Below are 18,063 nucleotides of genomic sequence, written 5' to 3'. Positions count from 1 at the left end.
TCCAAAATCATGGGCATTGACATAGAGTTGGTCCCTTTGCTGCAATAACAGCCTCCACTCTTCTGGGAAGGCTTTCCACTAGATGTTGGAAAATTGCTGTGGGGACTTGCTTCCATTCAGCCACAAGAACATTAGTGAGGTCAGGGCTCTGTGCAGGACAGTTAAGTTATTCCACACCGCTCCTGACAAACCATTTTTGTATGGACCTCGCTTTATGCATCGTCATTCCGAAACAGGAAAGGGCCTTCCCCAAACTGTTGCTACAAAGTTGGAAGCACAGAATCATCTAGAATGTCATAAGGGGCCTAGCCCGAACCATGAAAAACAGCCCCAGACCATTATTCCTCCTCTACCAAACTTTACAGTTGGCACTGCATTGGGGAATGTAGGGTTCTCCTGGTATCCGCCAAAACCAGATTCATCTGCCAGATGGTGGAGCATGATTCACCACTCCAGTCCAATGGCGGCGAGCTTTACACCACTCCAGCCGACGCTTGGCATTGCGCATGGTGATCTTAGGCTTGTGTGTGGCTGCTCAGCCATGGAAACCCATTTCATGAAGCTCCCGACTAACAGTTATTGTGCTGACGTTGCTTCCAGAGGCAGTTTGGAACTCGGGAGTGAGTGTTGCAACCGAGGACAGACAATTTCTACACGCTTCAGCACTCGGGGTCCCGTTCTGTGAGCTTGTGTGGCCTACTACTTCACGGCTGAGCTATTGTTGCGCCTAGACGTTGCCACAAATTTGACAAACTGACTTGTTGGAAATGTGGCATCCTATGATGGGGGACACATTGAAAGTCACTGAGCTCTTCAGTACGGGCCATTTTACTACCAATGTTTGTCTATGGACATTGCATTGCCGTTTGCTCGATTTAAAACTGTCAGCAACGGGTGTACCCGAAATAGCCAAAGCCACTAATTTGAAGGGGTGTCCACATACCTTTGTACATAAACTCTGCAATCTAAGATGTTGTAACCTGGATATTTAGAGGTGTTTCAATGTAGCATGATTTATTTGTGCTTGATCAATAGAATATACTGAGATTGATGAAAGCCTCAAAATGTAGTCACTTAAATGTAATTTACCCCTTATGCGTTTAATGACAGGAGTTTTAAAATAGGTAGGTGCATATGATAGTTATATTTTACACTAACAACTATGCATGTTACATCTGAATAGCTGGAATAGAGCAAAAGGCTATACTCAAACATGTCCCTCTCCACAGGTATATGCTTCAATCCCACTAGTAATAATCAGGATACTTAGTGAAGGCATAATCTCAAAGTCTACATTTCAACTACTCTCTATTCCCCTTGATCTAATATTATTGTCCTGATGAACCATAGCCATGTTTCTAATATCACCTAAACTTCTAGTTTGTTACATTATATTACTCAGAGGGTGTAGTGGTTTGGCTGATGGCAATACTTTCAGTTTCAGGTTGTTTTTAAAAGACAAAAAAAAAAACACTTCAGCATCAGTTTCTGTATCTATTCAGCAGTGTGTCAGTGTTAGAGTCAGTATCTGTGTAGTACAGTCAGCATGTCCTATGGTACAGAGTTGAGGATAGTCTGGAGGTATCCCTCTAGGTTCTCCAGCACCCCTTCCTTCACTGGGAGCTGCTGCTTTCCAGCCTTCATCTGGATTGGGAGGACAGACAGACTATAGTACACAATGGTTTGTGGCACAGAATTCATTTCTTACACTAAATATAGCATGTTACAAATGGTTGAGGTGAGTGTAATGGACATATTGATGAGTTTTACTGATCAGTTTCCCTCTCAGCTTCAGGACCAGGTCCACGATCTCCACCTCTGACTTGCCTTTGGTCTAACCCAGCAGGTCCTGGGTGAGTAGATCATTAACAAAACATTAAAACAAACCAACTCTTATGGGTAAGGAAAGGACTCCTAACTGAATTAAAGTCAGTGGAGTCGTGTGGTTGAGTTGATTGGTCACATGATGCTCTGTAAGTAGAGTTAAACTAATGTCTTTAGGTGTGCGTGAACAAGGCTGTGGGGATCAACTCACAGCATTACAGACGACCTCTAGGTGGAGACATTCTGGTTTCTGGGCCATTTCCATGTCGCAGGCGATACCAGCCATCGAAGTTGGGGGGGACCTGAAGAATTTCGTACTAGGCCATACGTCGAAGTGCAATGCATTATGGATGATTTGTTGAGAAAAATATGTGCCACAACTAGATACAATAGTTAGAAATGACAGATGAGGTGGCAGATGGACAGACTCACCTGTACAGGCCCACCCAATCCCCTTTGTGCACAGAGGTGAGCCGAGGTCCAGCGTGCTCCAGAGTCCCCATGAACTCCTCCTGACTGAAGGAAACAGATCTGAGGGGTCTGAAACACACACACACGTATTTAAACATAGCAAACCTGTTTCTATGGTATGTTGATACTATCAATGTCACCCACCTTACAAGGAGTCACAGACCTCTAGCAGAGGCATCAGGCAGTGTTCCTGGGGGAGACAGGTGAGACACACAGCATGCAGCAGGACAGACAGTCTATATAGGGGTGGGATGGATGTGTGGTAGGGATGGCAGTCCCCTCAACACAGTGGGATGATGAAGCTCTGGGTGAGTTCTAACAGATGTCTCCTCAAAATGGCACTCTGCACCTCAGGATGGCCTCTTCCTCTGGATCCCTTGAAGGAGTCTTTTGATGAGACTTCTCTTTTTGAAGGAACATTTTATGTGCTGTGTAGATACCTACAGGTTGGGAGAACATGTTCTTACACACCAACTCACTCTCAAACCATGTTGGTTCCATAACTCCAGATGTTTTACCTGTCTTAGTGTCCAGTGTTTTCAGCTTGGCTAGTTTCTTCACCTTCACAGGCAGGTCACCTGACATCTTGAGTTCTCCAAGGCATGTAATGTGGGGCCAGGACTGGAAGGTCTTTATGAAGAAGGGATTAGTGACCCCCAGAATCACATTGGGACTGGAGAGTGGAGAGAAAGGGAGCAGGGTGAGTTGAGTTGCCCCTTGGGTATGACAGAGTATAAACAGTGTTTAGAGTAATCCCTACTCACGGTGCCTGTGTCGAAGTGGTATACTCCTTAAACTCAGTGTCGTGTATGGTGAAGTAGGGCCTGTATTCACAGCAATACTGCAGTGGAGCAATCGAGCTGTAGGATGGGAGAAAGACAAATTTGATTTTACCAACTCACAGAGTTACGGTACATACACATGACGCTAAATGTCATATTTCATGAATTTTCTGTTTACCTCGCTAGGGCCAGCACGGTTTCCGAGGAGACAGTGGGAGAGGGTGCCATGATGACCACGGGCTCCCCGATCAGCATGAGCTCCCAGAGGATCTGCAGGTGGATCAGGAAGAACTGGAAACCCCTGGACAGATCAGAGGGCAAAGGTCAGTTCATATACGATGCTGCTTTCACTAATACAATGCATCCTCAAATTCAACTGAAAATATAGCTAAGTTCAAGCCATGTAATTTACACAGATACATAACTATGTACAGTATATGTTTAGATATTCACTTTAAGAGGTCAAGCTCATGTATGGTCGATAGCATCATAGGGGCTGGTAGAAGATTCTGGTAATAACAGAAACATACTTTTTAGATGAAGTCCTCTAGCGATACCCATCAACTAACATCAACTTTACTAACATCATGGAGAAGTCACATTTTCATGGGCACGTGGCCCATTACATAAAAAGCTATACCAACCTCCTTTTGTCCTTGTTTCACCGGGCTCCCCCCTGGTTTGTCATTTTTGGATGGGATCCTGACCTGCATGACCACGCCCATCACAAGTAGGTTGAGTGTCAGCCCTGGCACCGTAGATTGCCATTGGACAATCTCGTTGCACACTGCATGGTGGGAGAGTGAGAAAGATGTTAGGGGAATCCAGACTGTACCTTAGAGCCCTAGTTAACTATAATGGGAGATGAATTAGAAATAAGACAAGAGGTTATATATCACCCCACCTGCTTCAAGGCAAGGTTCCAACTTCTCAAAATACTCTGGAGCTATGATCTGCAGCAGGGACTGAAAGAGGTGGGCATACGGTAGTCTGGACACCAGTACAAGAGACTAGCGAGAGCTTGAAAGAGACAGGCAGGAGAGAGAATGAAAGAAAACCAAATGTGAATACATTGTGGTTCTGATTACTAAGCAGATCTGCAACATAAGTTTCTCACCTTCTGAAAGTAGCCTCTTTTGACGGCGGTGTCCTCGACTTGTCTGAAGTAGACATAGCCATAGAAATGGGCCAGCGCTCGCTAAGGGGGAAAGGTTAGATGATAAGTTATTGCAATGACAGAAGTTTAGTGGTGGCTGACATGAATATTCCACTCCAGTCACTGATTTCAGATTAGCGGTCCCTACCAAAGAATCAACCATAACCCTAAAAAGTAAGCAACCAAACTGTCCCTGGACCAGTTGTTCAGTCAGACCACAGCAAAGGGCCGATGAGAAGCCCAATCACAAATCGACCGCTAAGACTAAGCCCTACACCCTATGCACTTGTGGAGATGTGAGAGGACTTGGTTGATATAAGCAATATAGTGAAACTTTCACCTAGCCTATCAGAGGGCAACTATTACCCTATTGCTTACACCTGTCAAATCCAATCAGATCTTCATAAATATGATTTGGGATTGGGCCAGACAGAGGGCTCACCAGTAGTGTGACGGCATTCTCCTCTACAAACCAGGAGCCCCTGCGGCCCACAGACTGACGCAAACTGAAACTGAACTGGGTGTCCCCAAGGCATCCTGGGAAACATCACACAGGTCATGTGACTGATATAGATTTTTGGTCCAATCCCAAATCGACCCCTAGACCCTACGCCCTATACACTTGTGGAGATCTGAGTGGATTTGACAGGTGCAAGCAATTTGGCAAAGATCATCAACTAAATTCAGCCGCGGGCCGATCTTTTCTTGAGCAGCTGGTCAGAGGGCCAGAACATAATTACAAATCATTTGTAGACTGCAAATTGCCTGCAAGAAGCCCAAATGGATGTAATATTTGAATAAAACATCATTTCCAACTTTACTTACATTTGTATACGATCACATGTATCTCTCGCTCTACTATGCCTGGGAATACTTTGGAACATATTTCCAAAATTAAAATCACTTGGAGCTGATTTGCTAGTTTTATTTCAGTCTTTTGTGTCCAGCAATAAAACGTAATTATTATTATTATTTTTTTTACTATTTTTGTTTTGCTCAGAAAACTTTGGGGGCCAAATAAAATCACCCGTGGACAAAATTTGGCTCACGGCCGGGCCGCCAGTTGGGGAACTCTGCAATATGGTAATAGTTCCAACTTCTGATAGGTAGAAGTTTCACCATATTGTTAAAAGCCATCAAATCATGTCAGATCTCCACAAGTGCATAGGGCCCTGGATTGATTTGGGGTTAGGCCTCTGACTTTGACTGTAATGTATTTTGTGATGACAGAATGTGTCATCTAATACACTAACCTGAGTAAAAGCCAGGGAATGACAGGTAGCAAACGCTAGTTTTCTGGAGTTTAAAGGAGAGGAAGCACAATCAGGGTCTTACAAAATGATTTATTCATTGACAGGCAACTAGCTTGTTATGTATGGGGTGCATCACAAAAATTATGAGCATAAATTAATTTCATACCTCCTCAGTGAGTTTCACATGGTGTGGGGTACACCAGCTGGAATAGAGGAAAAAATGCCAATATGTCATGATGTCACTGGCCAGATTATTAAACACATGAGGTTGATGTGGATCATGATTTCTTTCTGCAAGCAAACCACTCTGTACACATTAACATCATTAGCACGCTACCTAGCTAGCTAGATTGGGTGTCAGCAACACATTTTAGGGATGCTACACTACAGTAAAGTACATTGCAACCGATAAATACCTCTGGCTTGGCCGAGGTCGAAAGTAACGACGCAGACACACTCCAGCCACGAAGAGAACCGGGCCCATGGCAAACTCGATTCTGTATTCTCGACAAGACGAGATTCGGAGCTGTCTAACGAGTCCATCACGAATCAGATGTCCATTTCCTCATTGCCCCGAATAATTGTGCTGCCCTGTCGGCTATTTACTTCGTGACGTGAAAGCAAGACGCTTCGCCTCTCCACAGTGTGAAGTGCTTGAAATGACAGCTGAATCCCCCTGTCCTATAGTTACATTAGATAGTTGTTCTGCAAAAATCAAGTGCTATTGAAAGACTGCTTCGAAATCAACATGATTCAAATGTTTCCCCGAAGTGTTTACTAATGCAAATAAATAAATCGTTGAAAGGGGACGGAAATTTAGGGTAGCCTAGTGGTTAGAGCGTTTGACTAGTAACCGAAAGGTTGCAAGTACGAATCCCCGAGCTGACAAGGTACAAATCTGTCGTTCTGCCTTTGAACAGGCAATTAACCCACTGTTCCTAGGCCGTCATTGTGAAAAAAAAAAAGTTAAAAAAATAAGAATTTGTTCTTAACTGACTTGCCTAGTAAAATAAAATAAAAAACATTTGAAAGAAACTCGCGTTCAGCTCCAGAGTAAACTACAACTCCCACAATGCATGCAGCAGGGCGCTGTCACATGGACGTGCGGTGAGCTGGGTTGTAGTTCATTACAAATGCAAGTGTTTTGCGCTCTCTCATGATTCTGGACCGAACATGACTTCAGCTATAGACCCCTGCTCATTTTCCTCATTTTCCAAGTGCGTTACCAAGCACCTGAATCTCACCTTCCATGTGGATTTTGACAGCCATGTCCTCAAAGCTAAGGTCGCGCTCACCGTGGAGGTGTTAGTGGATCATTTCACGTCTTTGGTACAGTATTTATCTAATTTCTCAATCTGGATAGCCAGCAAGTTAACGTTAGTAAACTAACGTTAGCTAGCCAAATTCATTCATTCTTGCTAGCAAATGCCTTTGTGTTGCTAATTAATTTGACGTGGGAAAAAGCCTTGTTTCAGTGCACATTGTTTCGGGTGGGTATCATTTGTGGAACTTTCCAACAGGGATCTGTTCCAAAAACTTCTTAAAGTACAAGGTTGCCTTCAAACAACGCATACAAAGTAGCATGATCAATTCACCTCGCTAACTAGCTGCCGAATAGGCATCAACTCACCACGTATTTTATTCTTTTTTTTAATAATGTTTATTTTACAATAAAAAATCATAAAGACAGCAATACTAACAATGACAATCATTATACTGTTGAATGGGATGGCCAATTTAGAGAACAAAACTTAACTCACACATACACAAAATAAAACAAAATCCTATTTGGTGGTACATGTATAAGAAGACGGCATATAGTCATTACAAGCAGTGTAGTTAAGCCAAAAATAAATATTGGGAGTACAGCACAGAGTAGCAGCAGATCGTCAACCAGTTATGAAGCGGGACTAGACCATTTATCCAGTATCGGCTCCCATATTTTGTAAAACATTGAACTTCTATTGGAGGTATTGTATCGACATTCCCTAAATCTCGTAACCACATTTCAAATGTAGGTACAGTCTCCAGTTTCCAAAATTGTAATATGAGCCTTTTGGCTAATAGAGTACAAAAAGAGACAGCTTTCCCTTCGTGGTTATTCCCATCAACTGTACCAAACAGAGCGGTCAATGGGTCTGGGGCTAGAACTCTATCAAAGGCTCTAGATAAGTAATCAAAAATGAGAGCCCAGTAAACATGTAATTTAGGACATGTCCAGAATAAGTGGGTCAACGTCCCCACGTATCTTATTCTTAATGTTTGTCCATAGGCTACCAGAGTGAGGACAGACATTTTTCAGAAATAAGCTTAATGAAACAGCCCACCCCCGACCCAGCATCTTATTCTGCCGCTATACAACTTTTGTGTGCGTTGTTTGTTGGCAACCTTGTTTACGAAGTTTTTGGAACAGATTCATATTGGAACGTACAACAAATTATACCCACCCCCTTGTTTCGTTTCACCTGTTTCAGTACGCTGCTACAAAGCAATTAATTGAGCTTATCAGACACAACGTATCACGCTGCAAGACAAGCTCTGATTTGAATCTCACTCATTGCAAATCTGATCATTAGTGGGTCACATTCAGGAATGATATGTAGCTAGCCATATGTACTTTATGACACTGTTCTGCTCAGTGACAGTACGACTTTGACAGGTCGAGCTGGCGTGTGATACCAGCCGCGTGAACTTTAGATCGGAGTTCAGACTGTGTCTCTCACAGCAGGTGTAGAAAATGTAGTCAGCCTCTCAGGGCCAGGTTGAGATAGAAATGTGTATTTCTTATGGTGACAGCTGTTTTAGAGTCACAATCTGGGGGAAGTTGGAGGTTGTGGTTCTTGTAGTTGTTGACACTGTTGGTTACCCAAACGTATCGCCCCACTTCCCCTTTTCTTTAATCTCTCTCTCTCTCCTCCCTACCATCAGACCCTTGACACAAAGGACCTGAAGGTCTCCAAGGTAACAGCCAATGGACAGGCAGCAAAGTTCACTCTGGGACCCAAGCACAGCTTCATGGGAACCCCTCTGGAGATCACACTGCCATTTGACCTCTCCAGGTAACTGTAGGGGAAGGGGACCTTAAGAATCATATGCTCACTATTATACTGTTGCTATGTGTCTGAATCTCTGGCACTATACTTTTCACAAGCTATCTATATCAGTCTTTGCGGTTACGCCATAGCTGTTGCCAGAGCGTGCCTGCAGGCTGGGTGTAAGTCAGACCGGAACTCGGTAAAGATCTGAGAAGTGAACACGGTCTGGTTTTGACACTTTTGATCTCGTGTGACAGTGGAAAATGAATATGATACTTAGAATTTAGAGAAGCTACTAGGTTACCTTATAAGGTAACGTCAGCTTATTGCTGCACACATACATTGATGTAGATGATAACATCACCAGGGGACGATCATAGGTATATATTATAATCAGCTGCGCCCTTTGCTTGGTTGCAGAACTTACTCTGAGACATACATGCTCTGTTTCTCTTGTTAACTTCTGCCTGCAATTGCATTAATAAAGGTTTGATTTATTTACTTAAAGAAGATATTGTCTGACTGCTGATTTTACCAATAAGCCAATGATTGACAAGGAACCTACCCCGACATAACCACCCCCTCTGTCTCACTCTCACACCTTAGGGGCCTGTTCAGGAAGATGTCATGTTACAGAACATTCAGAAAAAAAATAATTGTGTAGAACAGATATTGATTTTGTCATATAGAGTGGGGAATAGTGTCTTCTCTATTCATTCCATTTCTATCTGTAACTTTCAGAGCACTGCACATCACTGATTCCACCCCATGTAACTCAACCCTCAGAGATTGAACTGATGGATACTGGCTTAGAGGTAATATTTAGTGTGTGTGTGTGTGTTTGTTTCTCAGGGGTCAGCATGTGGTCGTGGAGGTGACCTATGAGACGGCTCCTAATGCTTCTGCGCTGCAGTGGCTCACTCCTGAACAGACTGCTGGGAAGAAACACCCCTACCTCTTCAGCCAGTGCCAGGTAACACACACATACACTGTGAGTTTATGGACATGCACAAACGTAAAGTCTTATATTTGGGTTGGGCTCGTTCTAATTCAACAAAAGACTGCTCCACGAACAGTACTTCTATGGTAAAAGTAGTTGCAAGACTGGCAATCAAAATGCCACATTTTCACAATATCTGCCCATATCTGTAGTCACGCACAGAAACCACTTCCGTGACTAGAAGCTCTTATTATTATTATTTTTGGTTGGATGCCAGTCTTGCTCAACGGTCATTTTAACTGTGAAAGTTGTTGTAAGACTGTCTCAAAAGACATCACAAGGGAACACTTTCCCAACCCTATCTTCTGCAACATCCAACCACTAGTGTTGTAATCACACACAGAAACCTGTTCTGCTCTTTGAAGTTCTGAGCAGAAGAAAGATTGAATCATTTGATTGTAACCTGTGTCAGGTGAGGTTGCTTTTGCCCCTGCTTTCTTTCTTAGTTATATCCCCCTCCTCTTCTCCCTCTTTTTTTTGTGTGTATTGTAACGGTTTTGACTTGAGGTTATTATTTATAGGGGTGCCAGGTAGGTTTTGCCTACCAGAGAAAACTGGTTTCTCCTTTTAGTTTGGGAGGGAATGAGTCCCATCTGGTCCGTCAAGTCTACACCAATACAAAGGACTTGTGCAAAAGTCAGGATGGAAATAAACTTTTCATAAACCCTTAAAACATTGGAAAGAACTTCAAAAACAACTATATTCTTTTGCGTGGGTTGTATTAGCAACATCAATGATTACACACACATATTATTATATCACAATGAGTTCTGGTTCTTCTAGAAATGTCCTATACCTCGGGCCTAAAAAGAGTCCAGCCCGGTAAAGGAGTTCAGGGAACTCCCGTGTCCTTAGTCACGCAATGTTTGTCCGTTCATTCAAGGGTAGCGTAAACCCAGTATTAATCATACAATCAATATAACAATTATTTTACCACAGAACTACAACTAACCTACATACATCATCACCGTATACATGACATCAAAACAAATGAAATACCGTATACAAAAAGGTGGTAGTCAGTCGGTCAGTCAGACAATCCAATCCGCCAATAGATCTCCAGCGGAGAAAGGCCACGAAGAACGGAGAGGTGTAGTCCACGGACGCAAAGAATGGATCCGATCCTGGGTAAACTATTAGGCTACAAAACACACGTTTAACGGCAACGGAATAGAGAAGCTTCGGAACTGAGGGTTGACCACATCCTCATTCACGTCTCCATAAAAAAAAAACACCTTCGCGCAGCTGATGCTGGCTATTTAATTGGGAATTAAAGGGAAAGTGCCCTATTGGAAGGAGCTGCACTGAGACGGTTCAGAAACATTCAGGGCCGTCACAGTATCACCTGTGTGTCCAAAGGTGCAGTGTCCCGCTGCCGCACAGATAAGTTTAATGAGGACCTTGATCATTGTCTTCTCTGTCGCTGATATTGATATGAACAGCCCTCTATATTATTGCACACAATATTACTTTGTTTACTTACATGACATATCCGTCCCCTCCTTGGAGATAAATCCAGATTAGGTGGTTGATGTGATAATGTGCTAATAACCACCTCAAACCCCTCCAGGCCACCCATTGCAGGAGCATGGTACCCTGCCAGGATACTCCCGCCATGAAGCACACCTACTATGCCCAGGTGTCTGTCCCCAAGGAGCTGGTGGCTGTGATGAGCGCTGTACGGGACGGAGAGGAGCCTGATCCCCACGACAGCAGCCGGGCCATCTACCGCTTCAGACAACCAGTCAGTGTTTCTATTCTCGATCACTGTTTCTATCCATTTCTCCATCCAACCATCCATTTTCATCCATAGCTTTATACAGTAAGTCAGTCTTGCTTTTTGGCTTGACTGTTCAAGGTACAGCGCAGCCAAAGTAGCTGCTGATCAAGCAATAACGAATTGATTACAAGGAATGTTTAGATGAAACAGCCAGATAACAAAAGGAACGCCAGCAATCTGAATGAAATGCAGTACCAGTCAAAAGTTTGGAGGGATTTTCTTTATTTTTACTATTTTCTACATTGTAGAATAATAGTGAAGACGTCAACTCTGAAATAACACATATGTAATCATGTAGTAACCAAAAAAGTGCTAAACAAAATCAAGATATATTTGAGATTCTTCAAAGTAGCCACCTCTTTGCCTTGATGACAGCTTTGCACACTCTTGGCATTCTCTCAACCACCTCCATGAGGTAGTAACTTGGAATGCATTTCAATTAACAAGTGTGTATGGTTAAAATTTCATTTGTAGAATTTCTTTCCTTTTTAATGCGTTTGAGCCAATCGGTTGTGTTGTGACAAGGTTGGGGTGGTATACAGAAGATAGCCCTATTTGGTAAAAGACCAAGTCCATATTATGGCAAGAACAGCTCAAATAAGCAAAGAGAAACGACAGTCCATCATTACTTTAAGACATGAAGGTCAGTCAATCCGGAAAAGTTCAAGAACTTTGAAGTGCAGTCGCAAAAACCATCAAGCACTAAGATGAAACTGGCTCTCATGAGGACCGCCACTGGAAAGTAAGACCCAGAAATACATCTACTGTAGAGGATAAGTTCATTAGAGTTACCAGCCTCAGAAGTTGCAGCCCAAATAAATCCTTCAGAGTTCAAGTAACAGACACATCTCAACATCAACTGTTCAGAGGAGAACACGTGAATCAGGCCTTCATGGTTGAATTGCAGCAAAGAAACCACTACTAAAGGACACCAATGAGAAGAGAATTGCTTGGGCCAAGAAACACGAGCAATGGACATTAGACCAGTGGAAATCAGTCCTTTGGTCTGATGAGGACAAATTGTAGATAGTTGGTTCCAACCGCTGTGTCTTTGTGAGATGCGGAGTAGGTGAACGGATGATCTACGCATGTGTTTTTCCCACCGTGAAGCATGGAGGAAGAGGTGTGATGGTGTGGGAGTGCTTTGCTGGTGACACTGTCAGTGATTTATTTAGAATTTAAGGCACACTTAACCAGCATGGCTCCCACAGCATTCTGCAGCGATACGCCATCCCATCTGGTTTGAGCTTAGTTGGACAATGACCCAAAACACACCTCCAGACTGTGTAAGGACTATTTGACCAAGGAGAGTGATGGAGTGCTGCATCAGATGACCTGGCCTCCACAATCACCGACCTCAACCCAATTGAGATGGTTTGGGATGAGTTGGACTGCAGAGTGAAGGAAAAGCAGCCAATATGTGCTCAACATGTGGGAACTCCTTCAAGACCGTTGAAAAACCATTCCTCATGAAGCTGGTTGGGAGAATAACAAGAGTGCCTTGATGACAGCTTTGCACAAAGGGTGGCTACTTTGAAGAATCTCAAATATAAAATATATTTAGATTTCTTTACCTTGTGATTCGATATTTGTTCTTTTATAGTTTTGATGCCTTCACTATTATTCTACAATGTAGAAAATATTACAAATAAAGAAAAACCCTTGAATGAGTACAGTAGGTGTGTCCAAACTTTTAACTGGTTCTGTACATTGTCAGTGACTGGAGCAGGTCCATGGCTGTGTGTCTGACCGCTGTGTTTGTTGACCTTTGACACCTCCCAGGTGCCCATGCCCTCTTACCTCATTGCCATCGTGGTAGGAGCTCTGGAGAGCAGGTACACACACCCACCCATACATATAACTATTGCCCAGTTTTCCTACAAATTATTTTAAATTAATAAATGATCAGTGAAATATTAGTAATAAATGTTTGTTGTTTACTAGAGAGATTGGGCCCAGGTCTCGTGTTTGGTCAGAGAAGGAGTTTGTGGACAAGGCAGCATATGAGTTCTCGGAGGTGGGTTTAGTATTATTTACTGTATCTGTGTGGTACGTATGTCATTTGTCTCATCCTACATCAGCAGAGTTTGTAATATTGAAATGTCAGCCTTGCCAAAAGGTGTGTATGTCCCTCTCAGACAGAGACCATGTTGAAGACCGCTGAGGGCCTTGCGGGGCCGTATGTGTGGGGCCAGTATGACATCCTGGTCCTGCCCCCCTCCTTCCCATATGGAGGCATGGAGAACCCCTGCCTTACCTATGCCACCCCCACGCTGCTGGTGAGAGACCTTACACACACATCACAATACCAAATCCCCCTGTCTGTGTATTTTTGTTGTTGTTGTAACATTCCTTTCATACTATGTTTATCTTCTAGGCTGGAGACAGATCCTTGTCCAATGTAAGTTCACAGGTGTCCATGTCTTCTCAAGTATGTGTTTTATATCTGTGTACGGGTGTGTTAACCTGTGTCCTTCTCCTGTTTCTCTCTCCAGGTCATAGCCCATGAGATCTCTCACAGCTGGACTGGCAACCTGGTGACCAACAAGACCTGGGAGCACTTCTGGTACGACACAGAGAAAAACAGTCTATCAATGTTTTTTTCTCGCTTGAAGGAATGGGAATGATATGTCAAATTTGTGGGAATGATATGTCAAATTTGTGGGAATGATATGTCAAATTAGACATAACTGAGTATCAGACAAATGGGAGTGAGAGATGGAAAAGGAAGATCGCTTTCCGGAGTTAATGAGTTCATAATTAGTGTCTGTGCCCCTTCCTTCTCCAGGCTGAATGAGGGTCACACGGTGTACCTTGAGAGAATGATTGGCAGGTCTATGGAGAGTGAACAGTTCAGACAGTTCAAGGCCATGGGCGGCTGGAAGGAGCTGCAGGAATCGGTGAGCGAACACACACACACACACACACACACGAGTACACTGTAACACTGGTACATACAGGAGTACACTTTTAAGCCTTGTTCACATTGGCAGTTTGAACTGACTCCAATCCTTTAAAAATATATATATATATAATCTGTTATTTTTCCTGAGGTTTGAACACCCAAAAAGCACATGGAATTGGATATTTTGAGTCACATTTCAAACCACCTTTCGTGGATTAATTTGCTCTCAAGTGGTTTTTATTTGGCATATCTTGTTGCTTGCTAGCTACTCTGACAGTTTGACAAGAACATGTGGTAGCTAAATAGCTTGTTAATTGTTGACCAACATTAGTGAATGTGCTAGAGAGATAAACAGCCACCTAGCTAGCTAGTTGACTGCTGTGGCTAAACAAAAAGGCCTTGTTTTGAAAGTTAGGTCATGATTTTGGTCATTCAAAGCAACTGGGAAACGTCCATGGCAGGCTTTGTCACCTTAGCTCACTACATAACTTCTGAGTTGATTGGTAGTGGTGCTCGTGCTTCCTATCAGCCTACACCACTGTGCACACACCCTTCATTACTATGACAACTGGCATAACCATGTAAGTTAATGACTGCTGTCTGAACACACACAAATCAAATTTGGTCACTTGTAACTTCCTGTTTGGAAGTTACAAATGATTTGGAAAAACAAAACTGAGTTGAGCATTGAGGCCTGCAGTGTGAACAAGGCTAAAGTAATGTGTCCGACTTCACTGGAGTCGCTTAGCTGTTTATTCGTACCTGTGTTTGTTTGCGTGCGGGTGCAACTGATCTGATCTGTTACATCTGTCTCCCAGGTGAACACGTTTGGGGCCAACAACCCTCTGACCAACCTGGTTCCCAACCTGAATGAGGTGGACCTTGACGAAGCCTTCTCCTCAGTCCCCTACGAGAAGGGTTTCGCTCTTCTCTACCACCTGGAGGAGCTCATGGGAGGACCTGGTGAGATAGAGAGACACACACACACAGTTGCATTTCATTCAGTAATAAAAATGAAGTCCCTTGCTTCATGTAATTGGTTGTGTCTCTTGCAGAGGTGTTTATGGGTTTTGTTAAGTCGTACATCCAGCTGTTTTCTTACAGCAGCATCACTACTGAGGAGTGGAAACACTACCTCTTCACCTATTTTAAGAACAAGGTACAGTAACCACCACTCTCCACCTAACCAAGTTGCTATCAAATCCTCTTGCTGTGGCTCTTGAACTTCTCTCTGTTTCACCTTTACTGCTCCCTATCCGATCACAGGTGGACATCCTGAATAAGGTGGACTGGAACGCCTGGATGCACACCCCTGGGATGCCCCCCGTCAAACCACAGTGAGTTTCCCTTGAGAATCACTCACCTGGCTGTTACACCTTTGAGCCCCACTTCTGTTATTTTGTGGGTCTGTTTTTGGTTGTCATTGTTTACCTGTCCAGTCAATCGGAGGTGTGAGTTAAATCGATGCCCCCCCTCCTCCCCAGATATGACAGCACCATGGCAGACGCCTGCATCGCGCTGTGTAAGAGATGGATGAAGGTGAGGGTACATGCTCCGCATTGATAATGTGTATGTTCTAGAACCTCAGGATGATAGAACATAGCTTTTTTTGTACAAGTATTACTGTGTTGTTAATTTCTCTCTGCCCCTCTAGACCAAAGAGGGGGATCTGGGGAATTTCAGTGAGGGGGATGTGAAGACTCTCTCCACCCACCAGCTCATAGAGTTCCTGTCTCTGCTCCTGCAACAGGTAGACACGCCTCACTGTCACTCACCCGGTCGTCATAGCAACTTTCCATAAGCCATGTGATCGCTCTATTTGAATCCAAAGCGGACCAATGACCATATCTTCTCCCCCTAGGAGCCCCTCCCCCTCAGCCATGTGAAGAGGATGCAGGAAGTGTACCAACTCAACGCCTTCAACAACGCAGAGATCCGCTTCAGGCGAGTTCCTGTTCTGGGGTCCCATCATGCAGTATGTGTCTGTGTGTCATTGTCTCTCACTGTTTGCTCCCTTCTTCCAGGTGGCTGCGGCTGTGTGTCAAGTCCAAGTGGGAGGATGCTGTTCCCATGGCACTGAAGATGGCGACAGAGCAGGGGAGGATGAAGTTCACACGGCCACTATTCAAGTAACCAACGGCACCACTATCTGAGACTATCTCTGTTATTAGATGCCATGGGTTGTTGTGCTTTCTGGATCAAATTATTTCTATGCAGCATCTTGTTAAAAACATGATGAGTCCTATTCTCTTATTTAGAGACCCTTTTGTGTGTGTGTGTTCTACCTAATCCCTCTTGTTCTCCCTCTCTTCTTTTAGAGAAGTGTATAACTTTGATAAGTATCATGAGGAGGCGGTGCGTGTGTTCATAGCCCACCGCGCTGCCATGCACCCGGTAACGGCCAATCTGGTGGCCAAGGACCTGAAGGTGGACAACGACAAGAGCACCTGATTCTAATTGGAATCCCACCAGAAGCACTCCAAGACTGGCATTATTACCGGTTCACACACCCCACCCCGTTGCATAAAAAAAAAACAGAGAAAGCAAGAGAAGCTTCCAGCCGCACCCCCACTTTTTATAACGGTCTCTACTTTGCTTGGCAGCTATTCAGAATTGGCTTGTATCTGTTTGTTTTTACATTAAGGTTTGTGATATGTCGAGCAGGGTTGGGGTCAATTCTGAATTTTTGAATTGAATTCAATTTGAATTGGCCACACCCCACAGGAAACAGAATTTGAATTGAAGGAAGTAGGTTTTAATTTAAACCAATTAAACTAAGGCATGAAAGTCTATTAATTTGACAAACCTTTTATAAAAAGCATATGCCACAAAACACTCACCATTTAAAATATTATGGATCTATTCAACCAGATCTGCTTTAGCAGACATCACCATAGCTTTTGTTTTGACAACGGAGGTGGAATTGTTAGATCTGTCAAATCGACAAGTGACTCCTGGCATTCTACCTAAAGCGGACGTTTTCATTGGCTGCATGTCATTGCATTAACAGAAATCCTATGAAGCCTTGTTTAATAACAGAAATCCTATGAAGCCTTGTTTAATAACAGAAATCCTATGAAGCCTTGTTTAATAACAGAAATCCTATGAAGCCTTGTTTATCATCATTATTTTTGTTTGAATGATTTTTCAATTTGAGCTGCGTTATTTCTATATATCCTACCCTTTCTTGTTCTGAATTACTAATGCAAGTAATACTATTGTCGGTTAACACTTGATCAAACCAGTATTTTTCTTTGTCATATGTTTGCTTATTCCCTTTCATACAATTGTTTGATCTTATAACTTCTGGGAAATGTATTTGGATATTTAAAAACACGAAGGGAATTATTATAGACAACCCACAACATGATCTTAGAGTATTTCAGACCACTGTAATTATTTCAAATTGTTTTAAGAGAATGAGTTTTAACAAATGAAATGTTTCCTTATGGTATTGGTAACCATACATTACCTGTTGTAATGTGTAGAATTCGCAACCAATTCAGAATGGACTTCAACCCAGACATCCAGGTATTCATCTCGGGGCAGAAAAGTTCTAAATAAAGTTTTTTATTTATTTAATATTTTGGGAAACTCGTTTTAGAACGGTTAAATCTTGTCCAGAATGCAAATACAGAACCTGTGTGAATTAGTTGCAATTATCTCATGCTTTTCTTTGACGCCATTAAACACCATTATCAGAGAGTATTGAATGTCTTGTGTATTTTTCTGTTTCTTCATGATCAGCTGACAGTATTAGGCAGTCTCACGTCCCAGCATTTCCCCTCTACCAGTAATTCTGAGAAGTGAAGAAAGAATCTGAGAGATGGTTACCAATCAACACTGGACTACAGACT

General features: G+C 43.0%; 2 protein-coding genes across 7 annotated transcripts; one reads left to right on the top strand and one right to left on the bottom strand.

Annotated features, from left to right (window-relative positions):
- Nucleotides 1-1,459: 1,459 nt before the first annotated feature.
- Nucleotides 1,460-6,285, bottom strand: LOC135516033 (protein DENND6B-like). 6 transcript variants are annotated; one of them, XR_010451890.1, is made up of 10 exons: nt 5,903-6,285; nt 5,653-5,689; nt 5,487-5,529; nt 4,195-4,275; nt 3,982-4,097; nt 3,722-3,864; nt 3,256-3,378; nt 3,060-3,155; nt 1,771-2,968; nt 1,460-1,644 (listed from the first exon to the last, which is right to left on the bottom strand). XR_010451890.1 is itself a non-coding variant. In XM_064940006.1 (10 exons), exons 7-10 carry the CDS (start codon nt 3,330-3,332, stop codon nt 2,626-2,628), a joined length of 438 nt encoding a protein of 145 aa, XP_064796078.1. In that variant the 5' UTR covers nt 3,333-3,378; nt 3,722-3,864; nt 3,982-4,097; nt 4,195-4,275; nt 5,487-5,529; nt 5,653-5,689; nt 5,903-6,285; the 3' UTR covers nt 1,460-2,625. The 6 variants fall into 6 exon arrangements, 3 of the variants coding, with proteins under 3 accessions (XP_064796078.1, XP_064796076.1, XP_064796077.1); XR_010451889.1 differs by having other exon boundaries at nt 1,460-2,141; nt 2,257-2,968; XR_010451888.1 differs by having other exon boundaries at nt 1,460-2,364; nt 2,440-2,968.
- Nucleotides 6,286-6,622: 337 nt separating this feature from the next.
- On the top strand, nt 6,623-17,914 carry LOC135516029 (leukotriene A-4 hydrolase-like). The gene is made up of 18 exons (XM_064939997.1): nt 6,623-6,815; nt 8,415-8,545; nt 9,374-9,494; nt 11,092-11,265; nt 13,084-13,136; nt 13,246-13,318; nt 13,440-13,580; nt 13,679-13,702; nt 13,797-13,867; nt 14,090-14,201; nt 15,025-15,169; nt 15,262-15,365; nt 15,473-15,543; nt 15,691-15,745; nt 15,861-15,956; nt 16,068-16,150; nt 16,231-16,335; nt 16,525-17,914. The coding sequence occupies exons 1-18, from the start codon at nt 6,660-6,662 to the stop codon at nt 16,655-16,657; spliced, it is 1,848 nt and encodes a 615-aa protein (XP_064796069.1). The 5' UTR covers nt 6,623-6,659; the 3' UTR covers nt 16,658-17,914.
- The last annotated feature ends 149 nt before the right edge of the window (nt 17,915-18,063 follow it).

Source organism: Oncorhynchus masou, chromosome 27, assembly GCF_036934945.1.
Source record: "Oncorhynchus masou masou isolate Uvic2021 chromosome 27, UVic_Omas_1.1, whole genome shotgun sequence".
NCBI classification, from domain to species: domain Eukaryota; kingdom Metazoa; phylum Chordata; class Actinopteri; order Salmoniformes; family Salmonidae; genus Oncorhynchus; species Oncorhynchus masou.
This window is presented reverse-complemented; position numbering and strand designations above follow the sequence as displayed.